The 15,989-nt window shown below is 50.0% G+C and overlaps 1 protein-coding gene across 1 annotated transcript in view; it reads left to right on the top strand.

Annotated features, from left to right (window-relative positions):
• Positions 1-219: 219 nt before the first annotated feature.
• Positions 220-15,989, top strand: part of zgc:153031 — a 49,886-nt gene continuing 34,116 nt past the window's right edge. Inside the window, exon 1 of the mRNA XM_059978596.1 lies at positions 220-302. Coding sequence (XP_059834579.1) covers positions 301-302 — 2 coding nt within the window. The 5' untranslated portion in view covers positions 220-300. The remainder of the gene's footprint in view (positions 303-15,989) is intronic.

Below are 15,989 nucleotides of genomic sequence, written 5' to 3'. Positions count from 1 at the left end.
GTTGTTTGTCTTGTGTGTGGTTTTTCATTGATTATATTGTGTTATTTGTATTTAATGTGAATCCCCTCAAACAAATGAGTCTCAGGGTTGTATATGATAAAGGGTCTTGGCTCAAAATGTCAACTCTTTATTTTCCTCCGAGATGCTGCCTGACCCGCTAAGTTCTTCTATCGCTCTGTGTGCAGTGGAAAGGGTGAGCAGCTTCACGTGCCTGGATGTCAACATCTCAGAGAATCTATCCTGGGCCAAACATGTTGATGCAATTACACTGAAGGCATGCCAGTCCTCGACTTCATTTGAATGTGAGAAGATTTGGTAAGGCGTCAGAGACTCTTGAAATTCTGAGAGCATTCTGACGAGTTGCACCACCCCTGGGATGGAGGCTCCGATGCAGATGCTGCTATTTGAAGCAATGCACAATTCATTGCAAGAACTCGATGGATCAGGCAGCATCGGAGGGAGGAAAGAAACTGTTGAAGTTTCATGGTGAAACCCTACATTAGGACTAAATGGGAAGGCAAGGTAACACGACCAGCATAAAGAGAAGGAGACTGGTGAGAAATGACCCCAGGGTGATTGATGGACTAAGATGGGGTTAAGATGACAGGCAGGTACTTCCAGTTAAGGGAACAGAATGGGGGGGGGGGGAATAGGTGGAGTCAGACAGAAAGATAGAGAGAGAAAGGAAAATGAAAGAAAACAGAAATAGAATAAGTTGGTGGAGGTGGGTATGAAATCTAAGAGTGAGATATGCAGCAACACCATGATTCATGAAACTACAGATTCTAGTCAAGTCAAGTCACTTTTATTGTTATTTCGACCATAACTGCTGGTACAGTACACAGTAAAAAATGAGATGACGTTTTTCAGGACCATGGTGTTACATGACACAGTACAAAATCTAGACTGAGCTATGTAAAATACAACACAGAAATAAACTACACTAGACTACAGACCTACCCAGGACTGCATAAAGTGCACAAAACAGTGCAGGCATTACAATAAATAATAGACAAGGCAACAGGGCAGTAAGGTGTCAGTCCAGGCTCTGGGTATTGAAGAGTCTGATAGCTTGGGGGAAGAAACTGTAACATTGTCTGGTCATGAGAGCCCGAATGCTTCAGTGCCTTTTCCCAGACGGCAGGAGGGAGAAGAGCTTTGTATGATGGGTGTGTGGGGTCCTTCATAATGCTGTTTGCTTTGCAGATGCAGCGTGTAGTGTAAATGTCTGTAATGGAGGGGAGAGAGACCCTGATGATCTTCTCAGCTGACCTCATTATCCACTGCAGGGTCTTAAGATCCCAGATGGTGCAATTTCTGAACCAGGCAGTGATGCAGCTGCTCAGGATGCTCTCAATACAACCCCTGTAGAATGTGATGAGGATGGGGGCTGGGAGATGGACTTTCCTCAGCCTTCGCAGAAAGTAGAGACGCTACTGGGCTTTCTTTGCTATGGAGCTGGTGTTGAGGGACCAGGTGAGATTCTCCGCCAGGTGAACACCAAGAAATTTGGTGCTCTTAATGAACTCTACTGAGGAGCCATCCATGTTCAGTGGGGAGTGGTCACTCCATGCTCTCCTGAAGTCAACAACCATCTCTTTTGTTAACATTCAGAGGTTGTTGGCTCTGCTCCAGTCCGTTAGCCACTGCACCCTCCTCTCTGTAAGCTGACTCGTCGTTCTTGCTGACGAGACCCACCACAGTCGTGTCAATGGCAAACTTGATGATGTGATTGGAGCTGTGTGTTGCAGCACAGTCGTGGGTCAGCAGAGTGAACGGCAGTGGACTGAGCACACAGTCCTGGGGGGCCCCCGTGCTCAGTGTGTTGGTGTTGGAGATGCTGCTTCTGATCCAGACTGACTATGGTCTCCCAGTCAGGAAGACTAGGATCCAGTTGCAGAGGGAGGTGTTCAGGCCCAGTAGGCTCAGCTTTCCAATCAGTTTCTGAGGGATGATTGTGTTGAATGCAGAACTGAAGTCTATGAACAGCATTCGAACGTACGTGTCTTTTTCGTCCAGTGTGGAAAGGGCCAGGTGGAGAGTGATGGTAATGGCGTCATCTGTTGAGCGGTTGGGACGGTATGCAAACTGCAGGTGTCCAGTGAGGGGAGCAGCAGGGTCTTGATATGTCTTATAACAAGCCTCTTGAAAGACTGCATGATGATGGATGTGAGTACAACAGGATGGTAGTCATTTAGGCAGGACACTGAAGAGTTTTTTGGCACAGGGACGATGGTGGCGGCCTTGAAGCACGTTGGAACGGTGGCGCTGCTCAGGGAGATGTGGAAAATGTCAGTGAGAACATCTGCACATCCTCTGAGCACTCTACCAGGGATGTTGTCTGGTCCAGCAGCCTTCCGTGGGTTGACCCTGCACAGCGTTCTTCTCACATCGGCCACGGTGAGACACAGCACCAGGTCATTTGTAGGAGGGGTGGACTTCCTCGCCGCCATGTCATTTTCCGCCTCAAAATGGCCATAGAAGTTATTCAGCGCATCTGGGAGGGAGGCATCACCCGCACAGTCAGATGATGTTGTCCTGTAATTGGTGATATCCTGGATGCCCTTCCACATGTGCCATGTCCTGAAAGTGGCTGTGGATTTGCTGGGCATATGCACGCTTTGCCCCTCTGATGGCCCGGGACAGTTTGGTCCTTGCTGTTATTAGGCTGCCTTGTCACCTGCTCTGAAGGCGGAGTTCTGGATTATCCAATGAGATTCATGGTCAAGTTTGTGAAGTGTGTGCAGGATAGTTTTTTGCAACAATACATAGAAGTTCCGACTAGAGATGGGGCAGTGTTGGATCTCCTGTTAGGGAATGTGATAGGTCAGCTGACAGATGTATGTGTTGGGGAGCACTTCGGGTCCAGTGATCACAATAGCATTAGCTTCAATATAATTATGGAGAAGGACAGGACAGGACCTAGAGTTGAGATTTTTGATTGGAGAAAGGCTAACTTTGAGGAGATGCGAAGGGATTTAGAGAGAGTGGATTGGGTCAAGTTGTTTTATGGGAAGGATGTAATAGAGAAATGGAGGTCATTTAAGGGTGAAATTATGAGGGTACAGAATCTTTATGTTCCTGTTAGGTTGAAAGGAAAGGTTAAAGGTTTGATAGCACCATGGTTTTCAAGGGATATTAGAAATTTGGTTCGGAAAAAGAGGGATGTCTACAATAGATATAGGCAGCATGGAGTAAAGGAATTGCTCGAGGAATATAAAGACTGTGAAAGGAATCTTAAGAAAGAGATTAGAAAAGCTAAAAGAAGATACGAGGTTGGTTTGGCAAATAAGGTGAAAGTAAATCCGAAAGGTTTCTACAGTTATATTAAAAGCAAGAGGATAGTGAGGGATAAAATTGGCCCCTTAGAGAATCAGAGTGGTCAGCTATGTGTGGAGCCGAGGGAGATGGGAGAGATTTTGAACGATTTCTTCTCTTCGGTATTCACTAAGGAGAAGGATATTGAATTGTGTAAGGTGTGGGAAACAAGTAAGGAAGTTATGGAACCTATGACAATTAAAGAGGTGGAAGTACTGGCGCTTTTAAGAAATTTAAAAGTGGATAAATCTCCGCGTCCTGACAGGATATTCCCCAGGACCTTGAGGGAAGTTTGTGTAGAGATAGCAGGAGCTCTGACGGAGATCTTTAAGATGTCATTAGAAACGGGGATTGTGCCAGAGGATTGGCGTATTGCTCAGGTGGTTCCATTGTTTAAAAAGGGTTCTAGAAGTAAGCCTAGCAATTATAGACCTGTCAGTTTGACATCAGTGGTGGGTAAATTAATGGAAAGTATTCTTAGAGATAGTATTAATAATTATCTGGATAGACAGGATCTGATTAGGAGCAGCCAGCATGGATTTGTGCGTGGAAGGTCATGTTTGACAAACCTTATTGAATTTTTTGAAGAAGTTATGAGGAATGTTGATGAGGATGTAGTCTATATGGACTTCAGCAAAGCCTTTGACAAAGTTCCACATGGAAGGTTAGTTAAGAAGGTTCAGTCGTTAGGTATTAATGCTGGAGTAATAAAATGGATTCAACAGTGGCTCGATGGGAGATGCCAGAGAGTAGTGGTGGATAAGTGTTTATCGGGATGGAGGCCGGTGACTAGCGGGGTGCTTCAGGGATCTGTTTTGGGCCCAATGTTGTTTGTAATATACATAAATGATCTGGATGATGGGGTGGTAAATTGGATTAGTAAGTATGCCGATGATACTAAGGTAGGAGGTGTTGTGAATAATGAGGTGGGATTTCAAAGCTTGCAGGGAGATTTATGCCAGTTAGAAGAATGGGCTGAACGTTGGCAGATGGAGTTTGATGCTAAGAAGTGTGAGGTTCTACATTTTGGCAGGAATAATCCAAATAGAACATACAGGGTAAATGGTAGGGCATTGAGGAATGCAGAGGAACAGAGAGATCTAGGAATAACAGTGCATAGTTCCCTGAAGGTGGAGTCTCATGTAGATAGGGTAGTGAAGAAGGCTTTTGGAACGCTGGCCTTTATAAATCAAAGCATTGAGTACAGAAGTTGGGATATAATGTTAAAATTGTACAAGGCATTGGTAAGGCCAAATTTGGAATATTGTGTGCAGTTCTGGTCACCGAATTATAGGAAAGATATCAATAAATTAGAGAGAGTGCAGAGACGATTTACTAGGATGTTTCAGCACTTAAGTTACAGAGATAGGTTGAACAAGTTAGGTCTCTATTCATTGGAGCGTAGAAGGTTGAGGGGGGATTTGATCGAGGTATTTAAAATTTTGAGAGGGATAGATAGAGTTGATGTGAATAGGCTGTTTCCATTGAGAGTAGGGGAGATTCAAACGAGAGGACATGATTTGAGAGTTAGGGGGCAGAAGTTTAAGGGAAACACTAGGGGGTATTTCTTTACTCAGAGAGTGATAGCTGTGTGGAATGAGCTTCCTGTAGAAGTAGTAGAGGCCAGTTCAGTTGTGTCTTTTAAGGTAAAATTGGATAGGTATATGGACAGGAAAGGAGTGGAGGGTTATGGGCTGAGTACGGGTAGGTGGGACTAGGTGAGATTAAGAGTTCGGCACAGACTAGGAGGGCCAAGATGGCCTGTTTCCAAGCTGTGATTGTTATATGGTTATATGGTTATAAGTCTAAATTCAACCATACATAAATACAGCCAAAAGAAACAATGTTCCTCTGGGGCCAAGGTGCAAATCACAATACCAACAGAACGCTGCACATTGCATATTGCACAAATAGCACCTATATTAACAATTTCACAAAAAGAATGCTTCACAAATTGGGAAAAAAATTAGATAGACCAAGTCCCCAAGCGGCATGACTAGATCAAAGGAAAATTATACTGGTCCAGCTTGCCAAGTGAACAGTGGAGGGCAGCTTTGAGCGGACACTGGGGAACAGCACCGAGTGAACACTGGAGAGCAGCACCGAGCGAGCACTCGAGGGCAGAACCGAGTGAACACTGGAGAGCAGCACCGAGCGAACACTGGAGAGCAGCACTGAGTGAACACTGGGGAACAGCACTGAGTGAACACTGGGGAGCAGCACTGAGTGAACACCGGAGAGCAGCACCGAGTGAACACCGGAGAGCAGCACCGAGTGAACACTGGGGAACAGCACCGAGTGAACACTGGAGAGCAGCACCGAGCGAGCACTCGAGGGCAGAACCGAGTGAACACTGGAGAGCAGCACCGAGTGAACACTGGGGAACAGCACTGAGTGAACACTGGGGAACAGCACCGAGTGAACACTGGAGAGCAGCACCGAGCGAACACTGGAGAGCAGCACCAAGTGAACACTGGGGAACAGCACCGAGTGAACACTGGGGAACAGCACTGAGTGAACACTGGGGAGCAGCACTGAGTGAACACCGGAGAGCAGCACCGAGTGAGCACTGGAGAGCAGCACCGAGTGAACAGTGGGGGGCAGCACCGAGTGAACACTCGAGGGCAAAACTGAGTGAACACTGGAGAGCAGCACCGAGTGAACACCAGAGAGCAGCACTGAGTGAACACTGGGGAGCAGCACCGAGTGAACACTGGAGAGCAGCACCGAGTGAACACTGGGGAGCAGCACCGAGTGAACACTGGGAAGCAGCACCGAGTGAACACCGGAGAGCAGCACTGAGTGAACACTGGGGAGCAGCACTGAGTGAACACTGGAGAGCAGCACCGAGTGAACACTGGGGAGCAGCACCGAGTGAACACTGGGGAGCAGCACCGAGTGAACACCGGAGAGCAGCACCGAGTGAACACTGGGGGAGCAGCACCAAGTGAACACTGGAAAGCAGCACCGAGTGAACACTGGGGAGCAGCACCGAGTGAACACTGGAGAGCAGCACCGAGTGAACACCGGAGAGCAGCACCGAGTGAACACTGGAGAGCAGCACTGAGTGAACACTGGGGGCAGCACCGAGTGAACACCGGAGAGCAGCACTGAGTGAGCACTGGGGAGCAGCACTGAGTGAACACTGGGGGCAGCACCGAGTGAACACCGGAGAGCAGCACTGAGTGAACACTGGGGAGCAGCACCGAGTGAACACTGGGGAGCAGCACCGAGTCAACACCGGAGAGCAGCACCGAGTGAACACTGTGGAGCAGCACCGAGTGAACACTGGGGAGCAGCACCGAGTGAACACTGGGGAGCAGCACCGAGTGAACACTGGGGAACAGCACCGAGTGAACACTGGGGAGCAGCACCGAGTGAACACCGGAGAGCAGCACTGAGTGAACACTGGGGAACAGCACCGAGTGAACACTGGAGAGCAGCACCGAGTGAACACCGGAGAGCAGCACCGAGTGAACACTGGGGAACAGCACCGAGTGAACACTGGAGAGCAGCACCGAGTGAACACTGGGGAGCAGCACCGAGTGAACACGGGAGAGCAGCACTGAGTGAACACTGGAGAGCAGCACCGAGTGAACACTGGAGAGCAGCACCGAGTGAACACCGGAGAGCAGCACCAAGTGAACACTGGGGAGCAGCACTGAGTGAACACTGGAGAGCAGCACCAAGTGAACACTGGAGGGCAGCACCGAGTGAACACCGGAGAGCAGCACCGAGTGAACACTGGAGAGCAGCACCGAGTGAACACTGGAGAGCAGCACCGAGTGAACACCGGAGAGCAGCACTGAGTGAACACTGGAGAGCAGCACCAAGTGAACACTGGAGGGCAGCACCGAGTGAACACCGGAGAGCAGCACCGAGTGAACACTGGAGAGCAGCACCGAGTGAACACTGGGGAGCAGCACCGAGTGAGCACCAGAGAGCAGCACCGAGTGAACACTGGAGAGCAGCACTGAGTGAACACTGTGGAGCAGCACCGAGTGAACACTGGAGGGCAGCACCGAGTGAACACCGGAGAGCAGCACCGAGTGAACACTGGGGAGCAGCACTGAGTGAACACTGTGGAGCAGCACCGAGTGAACACTGGAGGGCAGCACCGAGTGAACACCGGAGAGCAGCACCGAGTGAACACTGGAGAGCAGCACCGAGTGAACACCGGAGAGCAGCACTGAGTGAACACTGGAGAGCAGCACCAAGTGAACACTGGAGGGCAGCACCGAGTGAACACCGGAGAGCAGCACCGAGTGAACACTGGGGAACAGCACTGAGTGAACACTGGAGGGCAGCACCGAGTGAGCACCAGAGAGCAGCACCGAGTGAACACTGGAGAGCAGCACTGAGTGAACACTGTGGAGCAGCACCGAGTGAACACTGGAGGGCAGCACCGAGTGAACACCGGAGAGCAGCACCGAGTGAACACTGGGGAGCAGCACTGAGTGAACACTGTGGAGCAGCACCGAGTGAACACTGGAGGGCAGCACCGAGTGAACACCGGAGAGCAGCACCGAGTGAACACTGGGGAGCAGCACCGAGTGAACACTGGGGAGCAGCACCGAGTGAACACTGGGGAGCAACACTGAGTGAACACCGGGGAGCAGCACCGAGTGAACACTGGGGAGCAGCACCGAGTGAACACCGGGGAGCAGCACCGAGTAAACACTGGAGAGCAGCACCGAGTGAACACCGGAGAGCAGCACCGAGTGAACACTGGGGAGCAGCACCGAGTGAACACCGGAAAGCAGCACCCAGTGAACACTGGGGAACAGCACCGAGTGAACACCGGAGAGCAGCACCGAGTGAACACTGGAGAGCAGCACCGAGTGAACACTGGGGAGCAGCACCGAGTGAACACTGGAGAGCAGCACTGAGTGAACACTGGAGAGCAGCACCGAGTGAACACTGGGGAGCAGCACCGAGTGAACACTGGGGAGCAGCACCGAGTGAACACTGGAGAGCAGCACCGAGTGAGCACTGGAGAGCAGCACCGAGTGAACACTGGGGAGCAGCACCGAGTGAACACTGGGGAGCAGCACCGAGTGAACACTGGGGAGCAGCACCGAGTGAACACCGGGGAGCAGCACCGAGTGAACACTGGGGAGCAGCACCGAGTGAACACTGGGGAGCAGCACCGAGTGAACACTGGAGAGCAGCACCGAGTGAACACTGGGGAGCAGCACCGAGTGAACACTGGGGAGCAGCACCGAGTGAACACCGGGGAGCAGCACCGAGTGAACACTGGGGAGCAGCACCGAGTGAACACCGGGGAGCAGCACCGAGTGAACACTGGGGAGCAGCACCGAGTGAACACTGGGGAGCAGCACCGAGTGAACACTGGGGAACAGCACCGAGTGAACACTGGGGAGCAGCACCGAGTGAACACCGGAGGGCAGCATCGAATGAACACTGGGGAGCAGCACCGAATGAACACTGGAGAGCAGCACCGAGTGAACACTGGGGAACAGCACCGAGTGAACACTGGAGAGCAGCACTGAGTGAACACTGGGGAGCAGCACTGAGTGAACACTGGGGAGCAGCACCGAGTGAACACCGGAGGGCAGCATCGAATGAACACTGGGGAGCAGCACTGATTGAACACTGGAGAGCAGCACTGAGTGAACAGTGGGGGGCAACACCGAGTGAACACTGGAGAGCAGCACCGAGTGAACACTGGAGAGCAGCACTAAGTGAACACTGGAGAGCAGCACCGAGTGAACACCGGAGAGCAGCACTGAGTGAACACTGGAGAGCAGCACTGAGTGAACAGTGGGGGGCAGCACTGAGTAAACACTGAGGCAGATATGATAGGGTCTTTTAAGAGACTCCTGGACAGATACATGGAGCTCAGTTAAACAGAGGGCTGTGGGTAACCCTGGGTAATTTCTGAAGTAAGTACATGTTCAGCACAGCATTGTGGGCCAAAGGGCCTGTATTATGCTGTAGATTTTCTATGTTCTATGTTCTAACCTTCACCAGTCATGTCCTTTCCGAGGGGCTGACTGACAACAAACCTGTTTCAGGAACACAAACTCCCATCACCTTCCTTGACAAAACATAAAGAAAACCCCAATAATCTGACCAGACCAGTACCTTCCTAGATTTCTGAATGCTATTAATATACCAAAAAACTTTATTTCACCTTTTTACAAGGTACACTGGTATGGTTAGCCATTCTGAGCTGCCTGAAGCCCCAAATCCACCCATGGTTGGATCCCTGAAGTTCCAGGCCTGACCTTAGCTCCAGTGACACACCGAGCCCTAGTCAGGGCCCCTACCTATTGCTGGAACCACTGTGGTATCTGCAGATCCCATTCCAGAATAACGAGTGATCTGAGTGCCAAAGTGTTGGGATTTCCAGGCAATTGAACACCAGATTATCAGATTTTTAAAGCCCATGCCACTGTCAGGACACCTTACCAACCAATCAACTCCACACTCTCACCACTCCTGAGTGAAGAAGTTTGCCCTCATGTTTCCCTTAAACTTTTCACCTGTAGCACGCTGTAAGGTTCCACTGCTAAGGTAATGGTTTCTCTGTAGCAGCAATGTTTGGGTTATGACTAGAGATAACGGGGCATGTTAGCCAATGAGTGGGACGTTGTTCTTTCTTACTGGTTGTAAAATGAATGGTACAGCAAAGTGACCTTCAGCCCTGTGTCGAGTATGGCTCTAGCATACTTGACACAACATCCTAGTGATAAACTGGAGCTTGGTCACACTAAGCCTTCAGGAATATGGTTCTTTACTTCAGGGTGTTCCTTGATATATTGCTGGGAATGTGTCCCCACCAGTACCCCAGGCCATCTGCTCACTGGGTCTCTTTTGAGTTTTCCCATGATGCTCTCTGCTTAGGTATCCGGGGGCTCACTCTCCAAGGGGTTTCCCGTCGTTCATACTCCCACCTGAAGTGTGCCTCTTCACCACAGTTATAACAGGCAATATCAGCCACTTCTCTTCTCGCAGGACCCTGGTTGCTGGAGCTCTCAGCATAGTTCGTCCCCTTAGAGGGTCCACCTCCCTGTCAGCTCCATCATACGGAGAAGCCACACTCACTGATAACAACCGGGACATCTCAACTCTCAACTCTGCCACGATCTCCTCTACCACTCCCCAGAGTGGGCTAACCATGGTCACTTCAATGCAAGGGACCACTACTGAGGACTGTACACTGCTGACGGAGGCCACCCACACCTCCGACGCATTTTCTTCCTTTTGTACTTCTCTGATCAGCTCAACACACGAGGGAGGAGGACGCATCTTATGAGACAGTCGGAGATCCCAAGCGGGACTGGGTGCCCCTGGCTATCTGATCCATTCTTCACTGATCCACCTTAGCCACCTGAATGAACCCTCTGCACAGCAAGCAATTTAGCTGCCTCTCTTGCTGAAAGACGTAGGCAGAAAGCTTCTCCCCCTTCTCCTGACACATATTCTGAAACCCCATCATGAGCTCCAATGGGCTTCCTGCCATGCCAAATGCATTTTCCGCTGCTCCCATGTGATCAGCAGCCTTGGCTTGGGGATACTGGGACCTGACAGCTCTCACAACATCAGCAGCCTGCTCCCTCAAACTTTCAACCAATTGCTGTTGATTTACATCATTAGAGCACTGCCACTCATCTAACAACTGAGAGGTCTGCTCCACCCAAGTCTCATACCCCTCTTCCCCTTTAGGGGTGGGCTTCATTCCTGAGAATGGGCAAAGCCTATGATAGCTGGGACTTGGGACCTAGGTAATTTTCCATTTATTCACCAGAGAGCTAAAGGCGGATACTAACTCAGAATTCTCACTCATCCCTGGGGGACAAGGACTCATTAGACATTCCAAATCAGACCACTCCTTCCCCTCGCTAAGCAGAAATGAGAGAACCCTGTCTCTGAAGTCTCCTCCCCCAGCTACAGGAGACACAACTTGCAGCTCGGCCTGCTCACTTACAGTCTCCACCCCCGGAAAGTATGGACAGTCCATTGCCCACCCCCCCCCCCCATCACCTGCAGCCCCAACAGTACCAGGCAGTCCCACTGCTGTTACGTCAGTACTAGTCTGAATGAAAACAAAGTCTGTGCCTGCCATTTTATCAAATCTCCACACCACAATCATAACTTTGTGTCAACAGCTTTAACTGTACTTAAAAGTCAAATTAACAATTCATGAGGTGTAGGAATAGCTACTCCACTCAACACGCTCACATTAGTCACTGGTAATCCTGTAGATGCACACCACTGCTCCATCCTGGCAGCATCCATACTAGCACAGGCTTAAGCACACAACCCGCTGGTTCAGTGCTCAGGGCATCCTATGAAATCAGTCCTGGATGAACCCTCACAATTGTAACCCTCAGGCTCGGCTGGCGGTGTTAGTCTAGGGAAGACAGTCTCTGGCCCCACTAGACGTGTGAAATCTGAGGGGAAAAACCTCTTGTTTGGGTGGATACAGTACACCATATGCAATTAAATGATTTAGCTTCATAATTCTTAATTTGACTAGAGGGTTAGTAAAGAAAACAAACAGAAAAGGTCCCATTTTAATGAAACAGTCTAATGCCCACGTCGGAGCTCACGGATTCCCATCCATTGATTTCCCCCCGGGCATCGTTGACTCCCAGCCCCATTCCAAGTTCACTCTGTCCTGCAGTCTACTACCTTTCCATTCTGGCGCCTTCTCTCTCCATCTTCCACTGAACAAAAGACCTCGAACAACATGCTCTCAGGAACACAGCAAGAAAAAAACACTCCCTTCATTGGATGGCGCACATTCCAAAGCCCCTGTTATCTCTAGCCATCATCCAAACACTGCTGCTACAGAAAATCCATTACATTAGCAGTGAAACCTTTCCCAGGGCGTTACAGTCCCTACTGACTGTGGTGAACTACGTGTGCCTGTCTGGACAACCCCCCCCCCCCCCCGCTGACTGCTCCTGTGGCTCCTCCCACAGACCCCGTGTGGTGAACTACATATACCTGTCTGGACACGCCCCCTGCTGACTGCTCCTGTGGCTCCTCCCACAGACCCCGTGTGGTGAACTACATATACCTGTCTGGACACCCCCCCTGCTGACTGCTCCTGTGGCTCCTCCCACAGACCCCGTGTGGTGAACTACATATACCTGTCTGGACAACCCCCCCTGCTGACCGCTCCTGTGGCTCCTCCCACAGACCCCGTGTGGTGAACTACGTATACCTGTCTGGACACGCCCCCTGCTGACCGCTCCTGTGGCTCCTCCCACAGACCCCGTGTGGTGAACTACATATACCTGTCTGGACACGCCCCCTGCTGACTGCTCCTGTGGCTCCTCCCACAGACCCCGTGTGGTGAACTACATACACCTGTCTGGACACCCCCCCCTGCTGACTGCTCCTGTGGCTCCTCCCACAGACCCCGTGTGGTGAACTACATATACCTGTCTGGACACTCCCCCTGCTGACTGCTCCTGTGGCTCCTCCCACAGACCCCGTGTGGTGAACTACATATACCTGTCTGGACACTCCCCCTGCTGACCGCTCCTGTGGCTCCTCCCACAGACCCCGTGTGGTGAACTACATATACCTGTCTGGACACCCCCCCTGCTGACTGTTCCTGTGGCTCCTCCCACAGACCCCGTGTGGTGAACTACATATACCTGTCTGGACACCCCCCCTGCTGACTGCTCCTGTGGCTCCTCCCACAGACCCCGTGTGGTGAACTACATATACCTGTCTGGACACCCCCCCTGCTGACTGCTCCTGTGGCTCCTCCCACAGACCCCGTGTGGTGAACTACATATACCTGTCTGGACACCCCCCCTGCTGACTGCTCCTGTGGCTCCTCCCACAGACCCCTGTATAAAGGCGATCAGAGCCTGGGCCCAGCCTCTCAGTCTCCAGGATGTAGTATGATGGTCACTCACTGCTGGTTCCTTCTTCCAGTCAATAAAAGCCGATATGGCAACAAAGCCATTTATTCTGTCATTTAAATCATTTATATACAGCATAAAAGAAGTGGCCCCAAAACTGACCCCTGTGGAACACCACTAGTCACTGGCTGCCAACCAGAAAAGGATCCTTTTATTCCCACTTGTTGCCTTCTACCGATCAGTAATTTTTCTGTAATGCCATGGGCTCTTAATTTGGTAAGCAGCTTGGAAAGCGGCCAGTGAAGGAGTGGAGATTTGAGGCTTTGACTCGAGAGATTCTGGCAGTTTTGGCAGTTGGACTGTACAATCAAGTCAATCAAGATTTGAATAGCTCAGCAGAAAGCCATTGATTAGACAATCAAGATTTGAATAGACTCAGCAGAAAGCAGCTGATTGGGCAATTGACCAAGCAGTTTGAAAAGCTCAAACAAATAATACAGGGGTAGCTCAAGCGGAGTGGCCTGTGGAAAGTGGTCAGTGAGAGAGTGGGCCAGTGAAGGAGTGGAGATTTGAGGCTTTGACTCGAGAGGCTTTGACGAGCTTCACTCCAAGTGAGGTAAGGCCAGTTAAGTTCTTTTCAAAGGAGAAAGTTTCAAAAGTTGAGGCAAGTATTGGGTAGGTCATGGCAGCTGAGATCGGCCCTGTGGTTTGTTCATCCTGCAGCATGTGGGAAATCAGGGGTAATTCCTGTGTCCCTGACGACTATGTGTGCAGGAAGTGTGTCCAACTGCAGCTTCTGGCAGACCGCATTGAGCCTCTGGAGCTGCGATTGGGTTCATACTGGAGCATCCGCCATGCTGAGAAAGTCGTGAATAGCACGTTCGGTGAGCTGGCCACACTGCAGGTAAAAGCTACACTGGCAGAAAGACAAGGGTGGCCACTAGACAGCGTAGCAGTAGGCAGGGAGTGCAGGAGTTCCCTGAGGTCATCTCCCTCCTAAACAGATATACTGTTTTGGATACTGTTGGGGGAGATGTCTCATCAGGGGAAGGCAGCAGCAGCCGAATTCATTGCACCATGGGTGGCTCTGTGGCACAGGAGGGAAGGAAAAGGAGTGGGAGAGCTATAGTGATAGGGGATTCGATTGTAAGGGGAATAGATAGGCGTTTCTGCGCCGCAAATGAGACTCCAGGATGGTATGTTGCCTCCCTGGTGCAAGGGTCAAGGATGTCTCTGAGCGGCTGCAGGACATTCTGGAATGGGAGGGTGAACAGCCAGTGGTCGTGGTGCACATAGGTACCAACGATATAGGTAAAAGATGGGATGAGGTCCTACAAAATGGATTTAGGAAGTTAGGAGATAAACTAAAAAGTAGGACCACAAAGGTAATAATCTCTGGATTACTACCAGTGCCACGTGCCAGTCAGAATAGAAATAGGAGGATATTTCAGATGAATACATGGCTTGAAAATGGTGCAAAGGGGAGAGATTCAAATTTCTGGGGCATTGGAACCAGTTTTGGGGGAGGTGGGACTGGTATAAACAGGACGGTCTGCACCTGGGCTGGACTGGAACCAATGTCCTAGGGGGAGCATTTGCTACTGCTGTTCAGGAGGCTTTAAACTAATGTGACAGGGGGATGGGAACAAGTGCAGAGAGACAGAGGAGTGTAAAATGAGGGTAGAAGCAAAAAGTAGTGTGAAAAGTAAAAGTGGCAGGCAGGCAAATCCAGGGAAAAAAGCAAAAAGAGCCACTTTTCAACATAATTTTATAAGGGCTAGGAGTGTTGTAAAAACAAGCCTGAAGGCTTTGTGTGTCAATGCGAGGAGCATTCATAACAAGGTGGATGAATTGAACGTGCAGATAGTTATTAATGAATATGATATAGTTGGGATCACAGAGACATGGCTCCAGGGTGACCAAGGATGGGAGCTCAACATCCAGGGATATTCAATATTCAGGAGGGATAGACAGGAAAGAAAAGGAGGTGGGGTAGCATTGCTGGTTAGAGAGGAGATTAACGCAATAGAAAGGAAGGACATTAGCCTAGAGGATGTGGAATTGCTATGGGTAGAGCTGCATAACACTAAGGAGCAGAAAACACTGGTGGGAGTTGTGTACAGGCCACCTAACAGTAGTAGTAAGGTTGGGGATGGCATTAAACAGGAAATTAGAAAAGTGTGCAATAAAGGAACAGCATTTATAATGGTGACTTCAATCTACATATAGATTGGGTGAACCAAATTGGTAAGGGTGCTGAGGAAGAGGATTTCTTGGAATGTATGTGGGATGGTTTTCTGAACCAACATGTCGAGGAACCAACTAGAGAGCAGGCCATTCTAGATTGGGTACTGAGCAATGAGGAAGGATTAGTTAGCAATCTTGTCGTGTGATGCCCCTTGGGTAAGAGTGACCATAATATGGTGGAATTCTTCATTAAGATGGAGAATGACATAGTTAATTCAGAAACAGAGGTTCTGAACTTAAAGAAGGGTAACTTTGAAGGTATGAGAGGTGAATTAGCTAAGATAGACTGGCAAATGATACTTAAAGGGTTGACGGTGGATATGCAATGGCAAGCATTTAAAGATCACATGGATGAACTACAACAATTGTTCATCCCAGTTTGGCAAAAGAATAAACCAGGGAAGGTAGTGCACCTGTGGCTGACAAGGGAAATTAGGGATAGTATCAAGTCCAAAGAAGAAACATATAAATTAGCAAAAAAAAAGTGGCACACCTGAGGACTGGGAGAAATTCCGAGACCAGCAGAGGAGGACAAAGGGCTTAATTAGGAAAGGGAAAAATGATTATGAGAGA

The sequence above is a fragment of the Hypanus sabinus genome, chromosome 8 (assembly GCF_030144855.1).
Source record: "Hypanus sabinus isolate sHypSab1 chromosome 8, sHypSab1.hap1, whole genome shotgun sequence".
NCBI lineage: Eukaryota > Metazoa > Chordata > Chondrichthyes > Myliobatiformes > Dasyatidae > Hypanus > Hypanus sabinus.
This window is presented reverse-complemented; position numbering and strand designations above follow the sequence as displayed.